Here is a 14,940-nt window from a genome sequence, read left to right on the forward strand (position 1 = left end):
AAGCCACAACTCCATGTTAAATTGGCGCTATGCTACCTCCCATACTATATTATAAACAAACCAAAAGATTTATTAACTTAAAGTATTTTAAAATTATATTTAAAAATAAATATTGAAATGATAATATATTAGATTAATTTAAATTATTGACTTAGATTATTAAAGATCAATAAATGTTTTTTTAATTTATTTATATGATAAATAAATATAAAAATCAATTTAAAATCAAATAAATATTGAATAACATAATTTAAAAAAACAAAATTTAATAAAAAAAAATGTTAAAGATGAAATGGGAGGAAAAGGGGAAACAAAGTTCAAACTAAACATTTTAAAAAAATAGTTATATGATATATAAATTAATTAATTAAAATCAAATAAATATTAAATAATAAAATTAAAAAAATAATTAAAAAAACAATGCTAAAGATGAAATTTGAGGAAAAAGGGAAGAACAAAGTTCAATCTAAGCTCGTCAATAAAAACAAAATGAAATTAATTATAAATTATATATCATAATACATTATACAAATAGCAATTGGGTGAAATTTTGTTTTTTATATGAATTAATATGGTTATAAGATTTATTTATATCTTAATTTTTATAATTCCTTGAAACTATTTAATTAGTCATTGTAGTATATAAATTAATTAGGTGATGCCTTAATCAATATTTTGCTCATACAGTAGTTAATATATTGATTAATATATTTTAAAATTATTTTTGAAAAAATAATTATATTTTAACTATTTAAATATATATATATATATATATATAATTAGTAATTTGGTTGTACATATATATTATCAGATTGTGTATTTTGTTATAGTTATTTTTAGAAAACAAAAAATAAGTCCTTTTTAGCAATTCAAAAATAGAATCAATAATTTTTTTATAAAAAAAAAAATTTTAACTTCTTAGTCTTTATATATTCACATTTTCTCTTATATATCATATTTTTTTTATTAAAATGTTCCACAAATCACCAAAAAACATTTATAAAAAAAGCATATAAAACATAAAATAAGAAAAATAAGAAACTTCAAAAACCTATAAAAAATCAAAATATTAAAGCAAAGAAAATAGTGTATAAAAAAGGGGGGGAAAACTCGTCTAGCCTTGTGGGCTTAACCCAGGTACCCAATATGCCTAGACCTTTGAACCAAAGCTTAGTAAAGCTTAAGCCTCTGCGCGTAAGCCATTTAAAAAAACAATATTTAAATAACATGTAATTTAATCATTTAGAATCTGGCTATATATATATATATATATATATTCATTTTTATATTTTTAAATCAAACCACTCTATATCAGTTATTTATATTATCTTTAAACATGTGTATTTAATCTTTATTTTTATCATTCAATTACTTTTTTTTAACTTATTAAATTGATTACATCACATTAAAATAATTTTTATATAATTTAATTTAAATATTAGATTTAGTAGAGTCTGAAGTTTTTAAATTTGACTTATTGAATTGGACTTGATGACAATATAAAAAAAATTCCACAAATATTCCTTTTGTAAGTTTTATTTTTTGTTAGTCAAGCATATTGCAGGAAATAAACTAGTTATTAACTATTTAAGAACCAAATTCTTGCTAAGATTGAAGAGGTAATGTTAATTTATGGCGGCCGTGTCCACAAAACATATATTCTTTAAGGGACACCAAATCACCAAGTTAATCAATCCACAGTATTTTGATAAGCGAAAGCATTTTTCAAAGGAAGGGGCCAATAACAAAGGGACAAAACGATAGCTGGATTTAATGCTGTCCTATCCAGCAAATATTAAAGCAAGCTGTCCTGTCCAGCAAATATTAAAGCAAGAAGCATCAATGGCGACTTAACATCTGAGGACCGACCGCATTTCATATCCATGTTAATATCTGTAAATTAATTGTCATAGCTGGATCAACGATCAAGCATCACCTTCATTAGAAATCGTCATGGCAAACAATACAATATGTATATTGTAAAATCCAACCTTGAACTCGTTACGAATCTTATTTTATATTTATATATATATAAACGTGAATCGTGATACAATTATATTTATGAATTAAATAGATAAGGTGAAGTTTAGAAAGAAACCTGCATAGAAACTTGGGAGCATTGTATATGAAACCTCAAGTTGTTTTTTTTTTTTATTTTAATTATTTTTCAAGTTAATTTTAGATTTAAATTATTTATTTTATACTTAGCTTATGACTTTTAATTTAACTAGTATTTTACTATTTATAAATTCCAATACTAGATGAATTTATCATTTTCTATAAAAATATTTTAGTTTTAATTAGTAATCATTTCATATAAACGATTTTAGGACTAATATAAATAAGGATGTGTAATTTATTTTGAGATGCAAGCTATTCAGACTTTTAATAAAACATTAAAGAGTTGTTTCTAAATTTTTCTATAGCTTAAGTGTGTGACCTTAGGGCCTGCGAGCACAAGCTTTTATACATCATGTCAATTGGTATTAGAGCAAGTTGATCTCTTTGATGGATGGAGATGATAGTAACCTGCTCTGTGATGCAGGAGTGAAGACCCTCAGGGGTGTTATGCGAGCTTCAAAGAAAAAATTAGATTATTTGGCGCAAGCTCGGGTATAGATAATGGATTAATTGGAACAAGCCATAACAAGTCTAAATCGATTAATAGGTGATGCAAATATAAATCGTGAATAAAAGAGAAATTTTTCTAGAGACTTATCTCGAGGCATGCCTAACCCTAGATTCCTGAAAATCCACCAAGGCAACCACTTATCTAAGTTATCTAAGTGGAGGGTGTTGGTGGAGTCAAATTTGATGGAGGTCATAGGGCCTTAGCATTCCAAGACAAATCACTACAAAAAAACATATGATATCAAGATAAAAATTTATGTACTTAATAGAGATGTGAACATAAAAAAATTCCTTGATTAGGTCACTATATATGATAAGGTTAAGGAGTATTCAAGTTTCTTGAAAGAGAAAAAGGTCAACCTAGTCACATATAACCTAAAAAGGTGAATCTTTTTCCTAATGAAAACATCAAACATTAACACAATTAAGAAAAGAGAGACAACCTATTATGTTATATATATATATATATATATATGAGATAGTTATTACATGAGAGATCCCTTTCTCTTGATTACGACGAGTATTTGTTTCAATGATATCAAGATTTTACACGAGGTGATAAATCTATCAATAGATATATTACTGAATTTCAAAGACTGTCAAAACATGTCAGGCTCTAGGAGACGGAGAATCAGCATGTTGTTAGGTTTATGAAAGGGTTAAAGCCAACAAACTAAGATGAAATTGGAATACATATTTTGTTTACACTCCTTAAGGTAAGAAATATGGCATTGAAATATGAGATACTAATGAATGAAAGGGCTACAAATAGTGATAAGTTTGATAGATTTTGTAAACCCCTATATGGACATCAAGTCTAAGATAATAAGACCGTTAGCAATTAAAGAAAACTCATGATAAAAAGAAATAATGATGATGATGATGATGATGATGGGTAATGGAGAGGATGATCTATAAAAATAAATTTAAAGGTATTGAGGAAGTTAAAAAGAGATATACAAATTTTAGGTTAAAATTCACAATGTTGGCAAAACTGATAAAGAGTTTTAGCGGATAAAAGAATAAAGAAAAAATCAAAATAAATATATTTTGAAATAAAAAAATGATACCAAGGATTTAGTGGAATAATTAATGCAATTTATGTAAGGATTGAACAAGAAAATTTAGATTTATGCATAAAACACCTACTGATCAGTTTTACGCTATCATACATAACTTTTAATCTAATCGTTGAATCAGGTTAACATTTTATAATGAGTCTCCTGACATATTGTTCTATCTTGGGTTAATATTTTAGGTCAATTAAAGTTTAAAAAGACCTTCTGAGAGTACAAATTTCGAGGTAAAAATACATAAATTGGTCATATACTTATAATAATGGCATTATGGTTAACAAATGGTTAACAAATAAATATTCTTCCTTCATGATTACTATTCATTCCACCAACCATTAAAAGGAGAAAGAGCTTCATTTTTTGCTCATTTCTCTTGAAAAAATGGTGTGATTCTCTTTTAAAAAAGTAAAAGAATAACGTGGGGTAGGTAGTTTTTGGGAGAAATTACACCTAATCTAAGCATTCGAAGGAGAGGATTATGTGAAAGAAAGTAAGGGTTTAAAGAGAGAAATGAAGGAAATTAAAGGATGAAGAAGGAGTGTTGATAAAAATTCTATAGGAAAGCATTCAAAGTTCATAATTTCAATAGGTAAGATGTTACAAACTTGATTAAAAAAGTTAGAATGAGAATTAAATAAAATACTATTAAAACTCAACAAATTTTATTTTAGGGTTCTTGGATGGGCATTGGAGGAAATGTGAAATTGGTATGAATTAATATAATTATGATGGAATAGAGTAGGAATAACTCAAAATATTAAAGGAATGAAAAGGAAAACCTCGTGTTCTTGATGGGAGCAGGGCCGACCATATGTTGTTTTCTAAGAAAATTGAGTAGTTGATATAAATTTATAGAAATTTGTAAGCAATTTTATATAAATATGTTAGTTGTTTGAATATGGGTTGAATATAATTGAATATGATGAATCATGGTAAAGAAATTAAGATGGAATTTCATGTGTATGGATGGGTCAAATTGAACTAAGAGTAAAGATACGAAAAGCTTGGGTGAAAATGAGACACTAATGTATATTAAATCCGAATGAAGGTCTAAAATGTTTATTTGAATTAAGAAAATCCATGGTCCATTATGAAAGGTTGTCCAGTGAAATAGAAATTTAAGAGGGGGAATATGACTAAATTATATTTTGTTAGTTAATAGTTCAAAAATAGCTAAAATAACTTTTATGTGATGAGTTGTGATGAAATACTAAAGAGAATTTCATAATTATAGATTTGTTTATTGTTTTGGTAAATAAAAAAAAAGATGGAAATTGGATAGTGTAGATAAATAAATGTGTTTTAATTGATAATTAAGACCTGAAGGCCAAATGTAATTAGAAAAGTGTAAGGGAGGAAAGAAATGAAAAGGGGTGATTATCCTTTTTTTTTATTACCGAAAACACATATTGAAGAAAAGAAAAGAAATAGGCCATCATACTAAGTGAAATTATATTGACGAACAAAACTATATAGTGATGTCACACATGAAAAATATTGGAGTCAAAAGATATGATGCTAATGCGTAAATAAGGATGACAGTTGTTGTATATGTGTGGATAGTTATGTCATCAATAAAATAACCATGGGATAATTTTATTTTATTTTATTTTTGATTTCTTGATTAGTTATATGGGACATCAATATTTACAAAGATTGACTTGAAAAGTGGTTACCATTAAATTCAGATTCATCCAAATGATAAGTGAAAGACAACTTTTAAGATAAATAAGAAATTGTATAAGTAGTTGGTTATATATTTTAAGTTGTCTAATGTTCCAAACACTTTCATGAGAGTGATGGATTAGATTTTATGTCTTTTTATAAATAAATCTATAGTTGTTTATTATAATGATATTCTTATTTATAGTAGATCAGAGACTGGGCATGTAGGACACTTAAGGAAAGTAATTGAGGTACTACTAGAAAATAAATTATATGTGAATATAAAGAAGTGTAGTCTTATGACTGATAAGTTATTATTTTTAAGCTTTATTATTAGTACAAATGACATACATGCTAATGAGGAGAAGGTTCGAGCCATTAGAGATTGGCTAACCCCTAAAATAATTAGTGAGGTCCATGTTTTTCATGTGTTAACTATTTTTTATTAGTGATTCATATGAAATTTCAATAATATTATGGCACTAATTACTAAATGCATGAAGAAAAAAATTTTTGAATAGGGAGAAAAGGCATAAAAAGGCTTTGTTTTTATCAAAGAAAAAGTAAGCAATGCTTTAGTTTTGACACTCTTAAATTTTAAAAAATTATTTGAGATAGAATATGATGCTTGTGGTATCAGGATAAATGGAGTTCTATCCAAAAAGAAGAGACCTGTGCCATTTTTTAATGAGAAGTTAAGTGATATTAGGTTGAAGTGGTTCACAAGCGACAAAGATTTTTATGTTATTTTTTGAAACTGTTTAAAAGTAAGAGTATTATATGATTGATAAGGTTTTTATGTTATATTCTGATCATAAGGTGCTAAAATATTTACATAATTAAAGAAGAATAAGTAATGATATGAATGTAAGATGGGTCCCTTACTTACAACAATTCCTAACCAGAATTCTGTATAAGGCTAGAATTCAAAATAAAGTTGATGCTTCAAGTAGAATAACAACTTTTCTAGTTACTCTAAGGATTTAGATTATCATTCAGATTTTATAAATACTAGAGAGTTTTCTTTAAATTTCTCTATAGTTTAGGTTTATAATCTTAGGGCTTGAAACCCTAGCTTCTACCAATGTTATTTGCCACATCAATTAGTATCAGAGCATTTAAAAGAGTTGTATGAATATATGAGGATTTTGGTGAGGTGTGGAAAAAGTGTCATAATATGCCTATTGATGACTTTCACATTCATGATGGAAATTTTATAAAGAGTAATCAATTTTGTATTTCTTGGTCTTTATGATAGAAAAAGGTGATTTGGGATTTGCATGAAGAAGGCTTGACTAGTCACTTAGGGCTATAAAAGACTATTAATACTAGAATTGACATGTATCATTGGCCTCACTTGAAAATATAATATTGGTAAGTTTGACCAGAAATATTATATTTATTTGGTAAGTTTGTGCAACAATATTATATTTGTCAAAATATCAAGGGATAAGAATAGAATACAAGTCTATATATGGTTTTGCTTATTCCTAAAGAAATATTAGAAGGCTTTTATATGGATTTTGTATTGGAATTACCTTGTATATAAAAGGGAGTGGATTTTATATTTATTATAGTTGATAGGTTCTCTTAAAGATGACATATTTTATTCTATGTAAAATTATAAATGACGTGTCTTTTATTGCTTGACTTTTCTCTTGAGAATTGATTCATTTACATGAGGTGCCAAAGACCATCACTTCTGATCAGGGCAATTAGTGTTTTAATCACTTTTGATGTACACGATGGAAAATGTATCACTCTTTATTATATTTCAATAGTACAACACATCCTCAAACAAATAGACAAATAGAGTCGCTGGATAAAACACTTGGAAACCTAATAAGAAACATTTATGTTGGCAAACTGAAATAGTAGGATTATGCCCTTGTAAAAGAAAAATCTTTATACAACAATGCTAGACACAGTGCCATGAGTAAATCATCATTCAAGATTGTGTATCTATAGTACCCTAAGCATGTGTTAGATCTTATGTCAGTTCAGAAGGGTGTTGGGTTTAGTCTTGTTGTTGAGAAAATAGTCATGGATGCATAGCTACTATAGAGGATATGAAGCAAAAGTTGATGAAGACCAATACCGAATACAAGGAAGCTATTGATAGACATCATCATGCTAAAGTGTTCTTTCATGAAAAAAGATTTTTTGTGGGGTCGTATAGCAAGCTACGAGTGAAGAAATATTGTCCTTATACTATCATTAAAAAAAATTACTAACAATGCTTATGTTATTGATATACCTGATAATATGAGTATTTCCAAAACTTTTAATGTGCTAGATATTTATCCTTTCTATAATAATTAGCCTTTATATCCAGAGCTTGAAGGTGACTCGACGTCAAGTCTTTCACAAGTAAAGATGAATGACATGCAATGTGTTACAATTGCATTTATAGAAGATAGATAAGGCCAAACCTGAAAAAAAGCTCACGAAGAAACTCATAAGCATATGGTATAAAGCCTGAAGTTGATATTTTTTTATTTTAATGATTTGTTTTGTACTTGGATTAGGAGTTTTAATTTAATTAGTATTTTACTATTTAGGAATTCTAATGGTAAATGAATTATATTAGTTAGGTAAGTTTTAATTATGAATCATTTTTTATAAAGAATTTTAGTTTTAATTATGAATTATTTTATGTAAAGGATTTAAGGACTAATATAAACAGGGATATCTAGTTTATTTTGAGATGTAGATTATTTAGACTTTTAATAAAATATTAGAGAGTTTTCTCTAAATTTCTCTATAACTTAGGTTTGTAACCTTAGAGTTTGAGAACCCTAACTTTTATCCACACTACATTATGTGTCATACATACTTTTATGTGTGTGTGTATAAAATTGTCAAACAATGTATATACACATGGATACCTAAGACTCGATGAATAAAATATGAATAATTAATTTTTTTACCTGATGAGTAACAGGTTAAATATGAATATAAAGAAACATGATCCAGGAATACTCATTATCATTCCTAATCTTATGAGAAAATCTTGGCAATTTTACTGGATTGAAGAAGTAATGATGTGTGTAACCAAAAATTTTAAATAACTAACAATCACTTTTATCCACACAAAGCATAAATCCAAAAAATGTATAAATTTTTCTTTGAAAATGTTTTGGATAAGTTGAGGGAACAACATTTCATTAAACTAAGATACTTAGAATAAAAAAATCTCTAACTATAAACTTAAAAAAAAGATATATGTAAACACCAATTATATATAAATGTTTAGTTTAATGATAAATTTTCTTTTAAAGTAAGAAAAAAACATTTGACTAATAAAATCGAATTTAAAGCTAGCTTAATAGATAAGACAAGTTTGTGCATCCAAGCTCAAAGATTTTCTAGTTTGGTGAACTTTTAAACAATTTAAGAATATTAAGGCCTTATTGTCTAATTAGAGCTATAAATATTGGATTCAATTTGAGATCTAACCTAACCATTTTAATTAGAGCTATAAATATTATATTTAATTTGAGATCTAGCCCGGCCTACGATCTTGGTTTTAGGTTAGCAAGATCAAACCGAAAATGAGTTATAAATTGACTTGTTAGGTAACTTGAGTTTGTTCGAGTTAATATGCATTTTAATTCGAAAGAAGACTTGATTTATGCCAGGTTTTAAGTTGACAAATTACCAAATTAACCCACTATAACAAGTTTAATAACTACAACAAGGTCATCGTGCTATGTATTGTGAAATGTTAATAAATAAATTCAGTCTCTAATATTGATTAAACGATACTTAATCAACTAAGGGCATCTTCAAGAAAAAGAGCTAAAACAAAAGCTAAAAAAATAAGACAAAATCTTTTTGCTTTCATCCCTCATTTTTATAGCTTTAATAGAAAAGCTATATTGAAGAGCCAAAATAGATCTATAAAGGAAAATTCTATTTTGAAGAGCTAAATTGATAAAATAGTATTTTAAATAATATAAATATGATTTTTTTATTATGTATACTCTAATACAAAAAAAGTTATTTGAAAAGCCAATTATATTGAAGTGAAAGAAACAAGTGCTTTATTTTTTCTTCAATGAGTTTGATGTCATTGTTTTCTATATGGCTGTATTTGATTGATTTATTTTTTTATTGATCTCATTTTGTTGATTTTGATTTTTTTGAGAGATATTTAAGAATAATATTTTAAAAAAATATATATTTTTTGATTTTTTATTTAAGACTTTCTTTGAGGCATATACAATAAACATGAAAGAGTCAAAATAATATTTTATTTTTATTCCAGGCTTTATATTTAGCATAACCTTGGGAGTTGCTCTAAGTTGAAAAGCTATTCCTAAATGTTGGTCAAAAAAGTTATTATGATATACTGGTCAAAAGAGCTAAAAGTTTGTTTAATATATTTTTTTATGCTAAAAAAAAAGATTTTGAGTGGAATTATATTAGTTGGTTATTGTTAATAAATAATTGTATCAATATTAAATATATTAAAAAACAATTAGCTTTACAAAATAATTTGTTTTTTATTAGAGTGCATTTATGAAAGAATGATATATATTTATACTATTTAAAAAGCCATATTATTAATTTGTCTCTTCTAAATAGCTTCTCTCGATGCCATGAAAAAAATGTACAAAGCAATCCCAAATATGAATTATGTGCTTATTTATGTAATAAATATGAGATGGGCTTTTGGTTTCTTATCATGTGATGTTCATGTATTTGTCAGCCTGTGTATTGGCTTTTAGTGCTTGAAATCCTAGAATTAACCAAATAATGAATCCGATCACTAAAGAGAAAAAAGAAAAGAAAAGATTGCCACTAAAACTAGAAAATCAGCTCAATTCAAAACACTTTACCAAAAAACATAAGTCTAGCAATAGAAATAAGTTATATTTAAATATTTTAAACTTCATTAAAATATCACAATAGTTCTATAATTGCTCATGACCATCTTGTTTTCCCTTTCTCTTCTCAAGATATTTATGCTATGGGTTGTAATTTTTCATCCATTTTACTCATTCCTTTATGACTTTTGGAAAAGAAAAGGATTTAAAGAAGGTTAAAACCAAACCATAAAAATGAGAATTAACGTATAGTGTTTGATTTTTTTATAATCGTATTTAATTTTAAATTGATTTTTTATATATATATATAAGAGTACATCATAATTCAGATAATCACGTCTAGTTTCATTAAGCTGTTTTACTTTTATATGTATTAAAATGTTTGTGTATTACCATTTCATTTAACAGTTTTGCTTATTCGTGTATTTTAAAATATAATAATAGTTATTTTTTAAATTTAAAATATATTAAAATATTTTTATTTTAAAAAAATTATTTTTAATATCAACACAATAACATAAAACATTAAAAAATATTAATTTAAAACAAAAACAAATAAATAAAATTTAAATTTTTACAAAAACTCTTCCAAAAACCATTGCCAAACACAATACCAACTTCAATGTCTAGCTATGAAAGTTTTGACCATCATAGACCACCATCAATGCCTAGTCATAAAGATGAAACTTACAGTAAGTTCCAAATACACAATGACTTCAAGACAAGATTTTCATATACAGAAGCGAGATCTTAACACAACACAACTACAAAATACATCCTATGCTACTTTCATCATCGGCTGCAAGATGACTAATTCCACGTCGCAGCCACAAATTCGTACCGTTCATCATCCCAAGGGCGCAGCTGCTAATCAAATTTTGAAATTGCACCTGTTTTATTATGTTTTCTAGCAATAAATTTAGAGTACTGGATGGATAAATGTATCCCAAAGTTTACTGCTAAAAACAAAGCTACGGCTCAAATTCTCAACCCCCGCCTTAAATTACATTAATCAGGAAGCCATGGGTCCCTTAATTCTTGGCCAAATATCCACACCAAGGCAGCAAAACAATTAATGATGGGTTGATCCTCGCCTCCATTAGAGCTATGTCTTCCGCAAGATTTTATCTTTTCATACTTCCTCGAGAAAAATCAGTTGCCCTGAGACAAAACTCTGTACAAATTCAACTTAATTCCCCAAGTAAAATGGAGAAGTATAGTTCCTTACTTTAAAATGTCATCAGCTCCTTCCTATGTCTTTGCCAGCAAACTCTCCTCCTCCAAAAGAAGCTGCTGCTGCAGCCACATCAAGACCACCACCAATAGATGTAATGAGTGCTGATAGACCACCACTAGGGTTCCCACCAGCAGCCATCCCAAGTTCAAGAAAATCAAGAGTGGCATGCTTCGGCCCAAATATGGAAGGAGTTCCCATCATCAATTCATTCAATCCAGAACCTCCATCACAAGGCCGGCCAAGTCCAAGCCCTGCAGCATGTGAGGCATTTTCAGGCTCCATTTGCCTATGACCCCATTGTGTATTGTCTTGCTGGGCAGATGATGAAGAAGATGACACAATCCCAAGCCCACGAAGCAATGATGCATTTGTAGCGGCAGCTCCCATTTGAGCAGCTTTCTGTAACAGTGCAGTAGCGGAAATAGCTGGTTGTGGTGGTGGTGCATATTGCCTACGTTCTTGCCCTGCGGTGCCAAAAATTGATGACCCATGATGAGTGGAGAGACACAGAGAAATAGGTTCAGCTGAAGATGATGGAGCAAGGTCTGTTGGGCGATCAGGATGGGCCATTGCATGGATTAGATCAGTAAAAGCAGGAGTCTGAGGTGTTTGCAAGCTTCCTGAAGCAGTTGAGGAAGCAAATAAACTAGCAAACACGCTACTGGTGCTGCTGCCATTGCTGCTTGAGCTAGTGCTACTGCTGCAGCTTCCATTGAACCCAGCAGTTACTGTGGCCGGCATAGGTGCCCCTGCCGGTGCTTCTTCTATCATTTGTGTAGGATTATCTGGAAACCCTGCATTATGTCAAATTGAAATGATTAAAGGAAATAAAGAAGACATTAAATGGGGGGCACTTGCATACAAACATGGAAAGTAAAGCCTTTCTTTATGAAGAACTTTAGAAGAAAAGGCAAAGAGTCAATAATTGTTCCCTTTATCTAAACTAAACCCATATCTCTGTCCTTTTTAGCTTTTGAATCACTTGAGTTCTTTGCCAGAGATTGCACAAGCTGAATCTCAAAACAAAATTCAATACCTTATTTTTCTTTCTTTCTTAGCGCTACAAATCTATTCAGTGCCGTTTAACTTAACAACAAACATCAGTAAAAGACAAAAAACTACTAAACTCCAAGATATAAAGAACGACAAACAGAGATGACAACAAACAACACAAGGATTTTCTTGTTTGATTAGAACAAACCCCCAAAACCGACAAAAGTTACAGAATATTTGAAAGTTTCCAAATTTAGCTCCAATTTTTTTTACCTGGACTCTGAATTGCCAAGACTGGAGATGGTGTCATCCCAGCTGACTGAGCTAGCCCTGGTGGAGCCTGACTCAGACCGGGACCTAAATCTGGGGCCACTGGTGGAGGTAATGGTGCTGGTGCTGGAGATGAATCAACTTGCGGTGGTGGTAGTGGTGCTGGTGTTGGAGATGAATCAACTTGCACTTTCGGGTCAGATTCCGGATTATGATTTGGGTTTGGGTTCGGAGTCTGAGTTTGCGCTCTAGCACTCTCGTCCGCCAATGCATCACAAAATGCTCTGTGTGTAATAAAGCTATCCCTCCTTCATAAACCAACCAAAACAACAAAACTTCAAAATCCAAACAAACCCACCAAAAATCACATCAAGAACAAAGATTTGATGCGAATATTACCTTGAAAACAGGGTACCACAATCACATTTATACTCTCTAGTACCACAAATCTTTGAGTGAGCCTTCCAGTCCGACTGAACAGCATACTTCTTCGAACACTTATCGCATTTCCACTTCTTTTCCCCATGTTTTCTGCAAAAATGCTTCTTTATTCCTGTAAGATCGCCAAGAGCTCTTGATGGATCATGGTGTACACAAGTTGGTTCTGGACATACATAAACTCTCTTCTTCACTTCTTTACTTGATCTTTGCCTTAATTTCCATGGTAGATTATGTCCTCGTCGATGAAGTTGCAAGTTTTGGTCTCTTTGAAACCCTTTGTTGCATATTTCACATACAAATCGATTTGTAGCTAAAAGGGTCTTTGGCGATAAGGCTATCACCTCTGCTTCTGGATCTACTAGAAATTATAAAAAAAAAAAAACAAAACAAAAAACAGAAATCAATTAACTTTAATTAACCCAAAACTGATAAAGCTTCAAGGTCCTTTCTTTACCTGGCATTCCAGGGAGGTTGCGTTTTTTCTTAGCGATAGCAACTGTCTTGGACGGTGTTTGTTGTTGAGGTGGTTGGTAACCAGAGGAAGAGACACTAGCTTCACCAGAAGCAGCTGGGGAACTATCTAAATCAACAGGCATGATTCCTACTTGAAACCCCCAAAAAAACACTAAGGCAAAAATCTATAGCATTTATAACTTGTTAAGAATTTGAAAGAGAGACAAGTTTCTCTTTTTCTACTTTCTAGGGTTTGGTTTTTCTTTTTTCTCTCTCTCTCTCTCTCAGCTACCAGTCAATGGAACTCTTTTTTACAAGTACAGTTTATGAGATTCGAACTACTAATTTTTATAAAATAAATTCTAACCAATTAAGTTATATCTCTTAAGATATTATTGTCAAAATCACGAGTTAAATTTTAAAATCTTGTGATTTTACAAATTAACATGTATATAATATATACATTCTAAATCAGATTAAAAAACTCAAAACTAGTAAAATTAGCCTTAATTTATACAAAATCAATAAACTTATATTGATTTTATAAGTTTATTAAATTTATAATATGAACCAAGTCAAGTTCAAAATTGATCTAAAATGTATGACTAGTTTTGTGAGATTGAGCATATCTTTCAAACCATATATTGGATAAAGCTGAAATTTTACAAGAAAACATTAAATGTATGAAAATATATTGTGCTAAATTTTCAGGTTAAACGAAGTTAGGGAATATAATATTTTAGAGGATCAAAGTCAGTAAACTAAAATTATCAAATATGTCAAATAAATCCTTATACTATTTGGGACATATTTAGAGTTATCGGTCGAATTTTACTTTGATTAAAGTTGTAATAAAAGCTACACATCTGAAACTTTTCAATCATGTATCGTAGGCTTTATAATTCATTTAAATAAAAAAAAAGATATATTTGAAATCAAGACTTAAATTTACAAAAAAATATAAAAAAGTTAGAGATTCAGGATATATAAAGGAATTTTAACATGATGACTTTTTTATTATTATTCGATTCTATTTTATTTATTTGATTTAAGATAATTATTTTTAATTTGAATTTTTCTTAGAGTATTAAATATTATTTAGGGGTTTATTTCATTATTGAATTTATGTTAGTTAATTATTATTTTAGACTCATTAGCTTGCAACCCAAAAGAGATCTACCACTAAGTTTTTGTGTGTTTCCTCCCTTTTAGTAATTCCACTATATTAAAAAAATTTAATTTTAATTTTTAATTTTTTCATGTTATTAATTTATATTAAAAATTTGTTATAAATTTAGATTTTTTAATGTGAAGAGTGAAACATATGCTATAGGTTAATATA

General features: G+C 28.8%; 1 protein-coding gene across 7 annotated transcripts; it reads right to left on the reverse strand.

The window, feature by feature from the left end:
• Positions 1-10,917: 10,917 nt before the first annotated feature.
• On the reverse strand, positions 10,918-13,907 carry LOC105107656 (zinc finger protein NUTCRACKER-like). Of its 7 annotated transcripts, none has more exons than XM_011001661.1 (5): positions 13,600-13,907; positions 13,104-13,503; positions 12,865-13,012; positions 12,708-12,834; positions 10,918-12,235 (listed from the first exon to the last, which is right to left on the reverse strand). In XM_011001661.1, exons 1-5 carry the CDS (start codon positions 13,739-13,741, stop codon positions 11,445-11,447), a joined length of 1,608 nt encoding a protein of 535 aa, XP_010999963.1. In that variant the 5' UTR covers positions 13,742-13,907; the 3' UTR covers positions 10,918-11,444. The 7 variants fall into 7 exon arrangements, with proteins under 7 accessions (XP_010999963.1, XP_010999966.1, XP_010999962.1 ...); XM_011001664.1 differs by having other exon boundaries at positions 12,708-12,809; positions 12,864-13,012; XM_011001660.1 differs by having other exon boundaries at positions 12,708-12,831; positions 12,862-13,012.
• Between the last annotated feature and the right edge of the window lie 1,033 nt (positions 13,908-14,940).

The sequence above is a fragment of the Populus euphratica genome, unplaced genomic scaffold (assembly GCF_000495115.2).
Source record: "Populus euphratica unplaced genomic scaffold, PopEup_1.0 scaffold165.1, whole genome shotgun sequence".
Classification (NCBI taxonomy): domain Eukaryota; kingdom Viridiplantae; phylum Streptophyta; class Magnoliopsida; order Malpighiales; family Salicaceae; genus Populus; species Populus euphratica.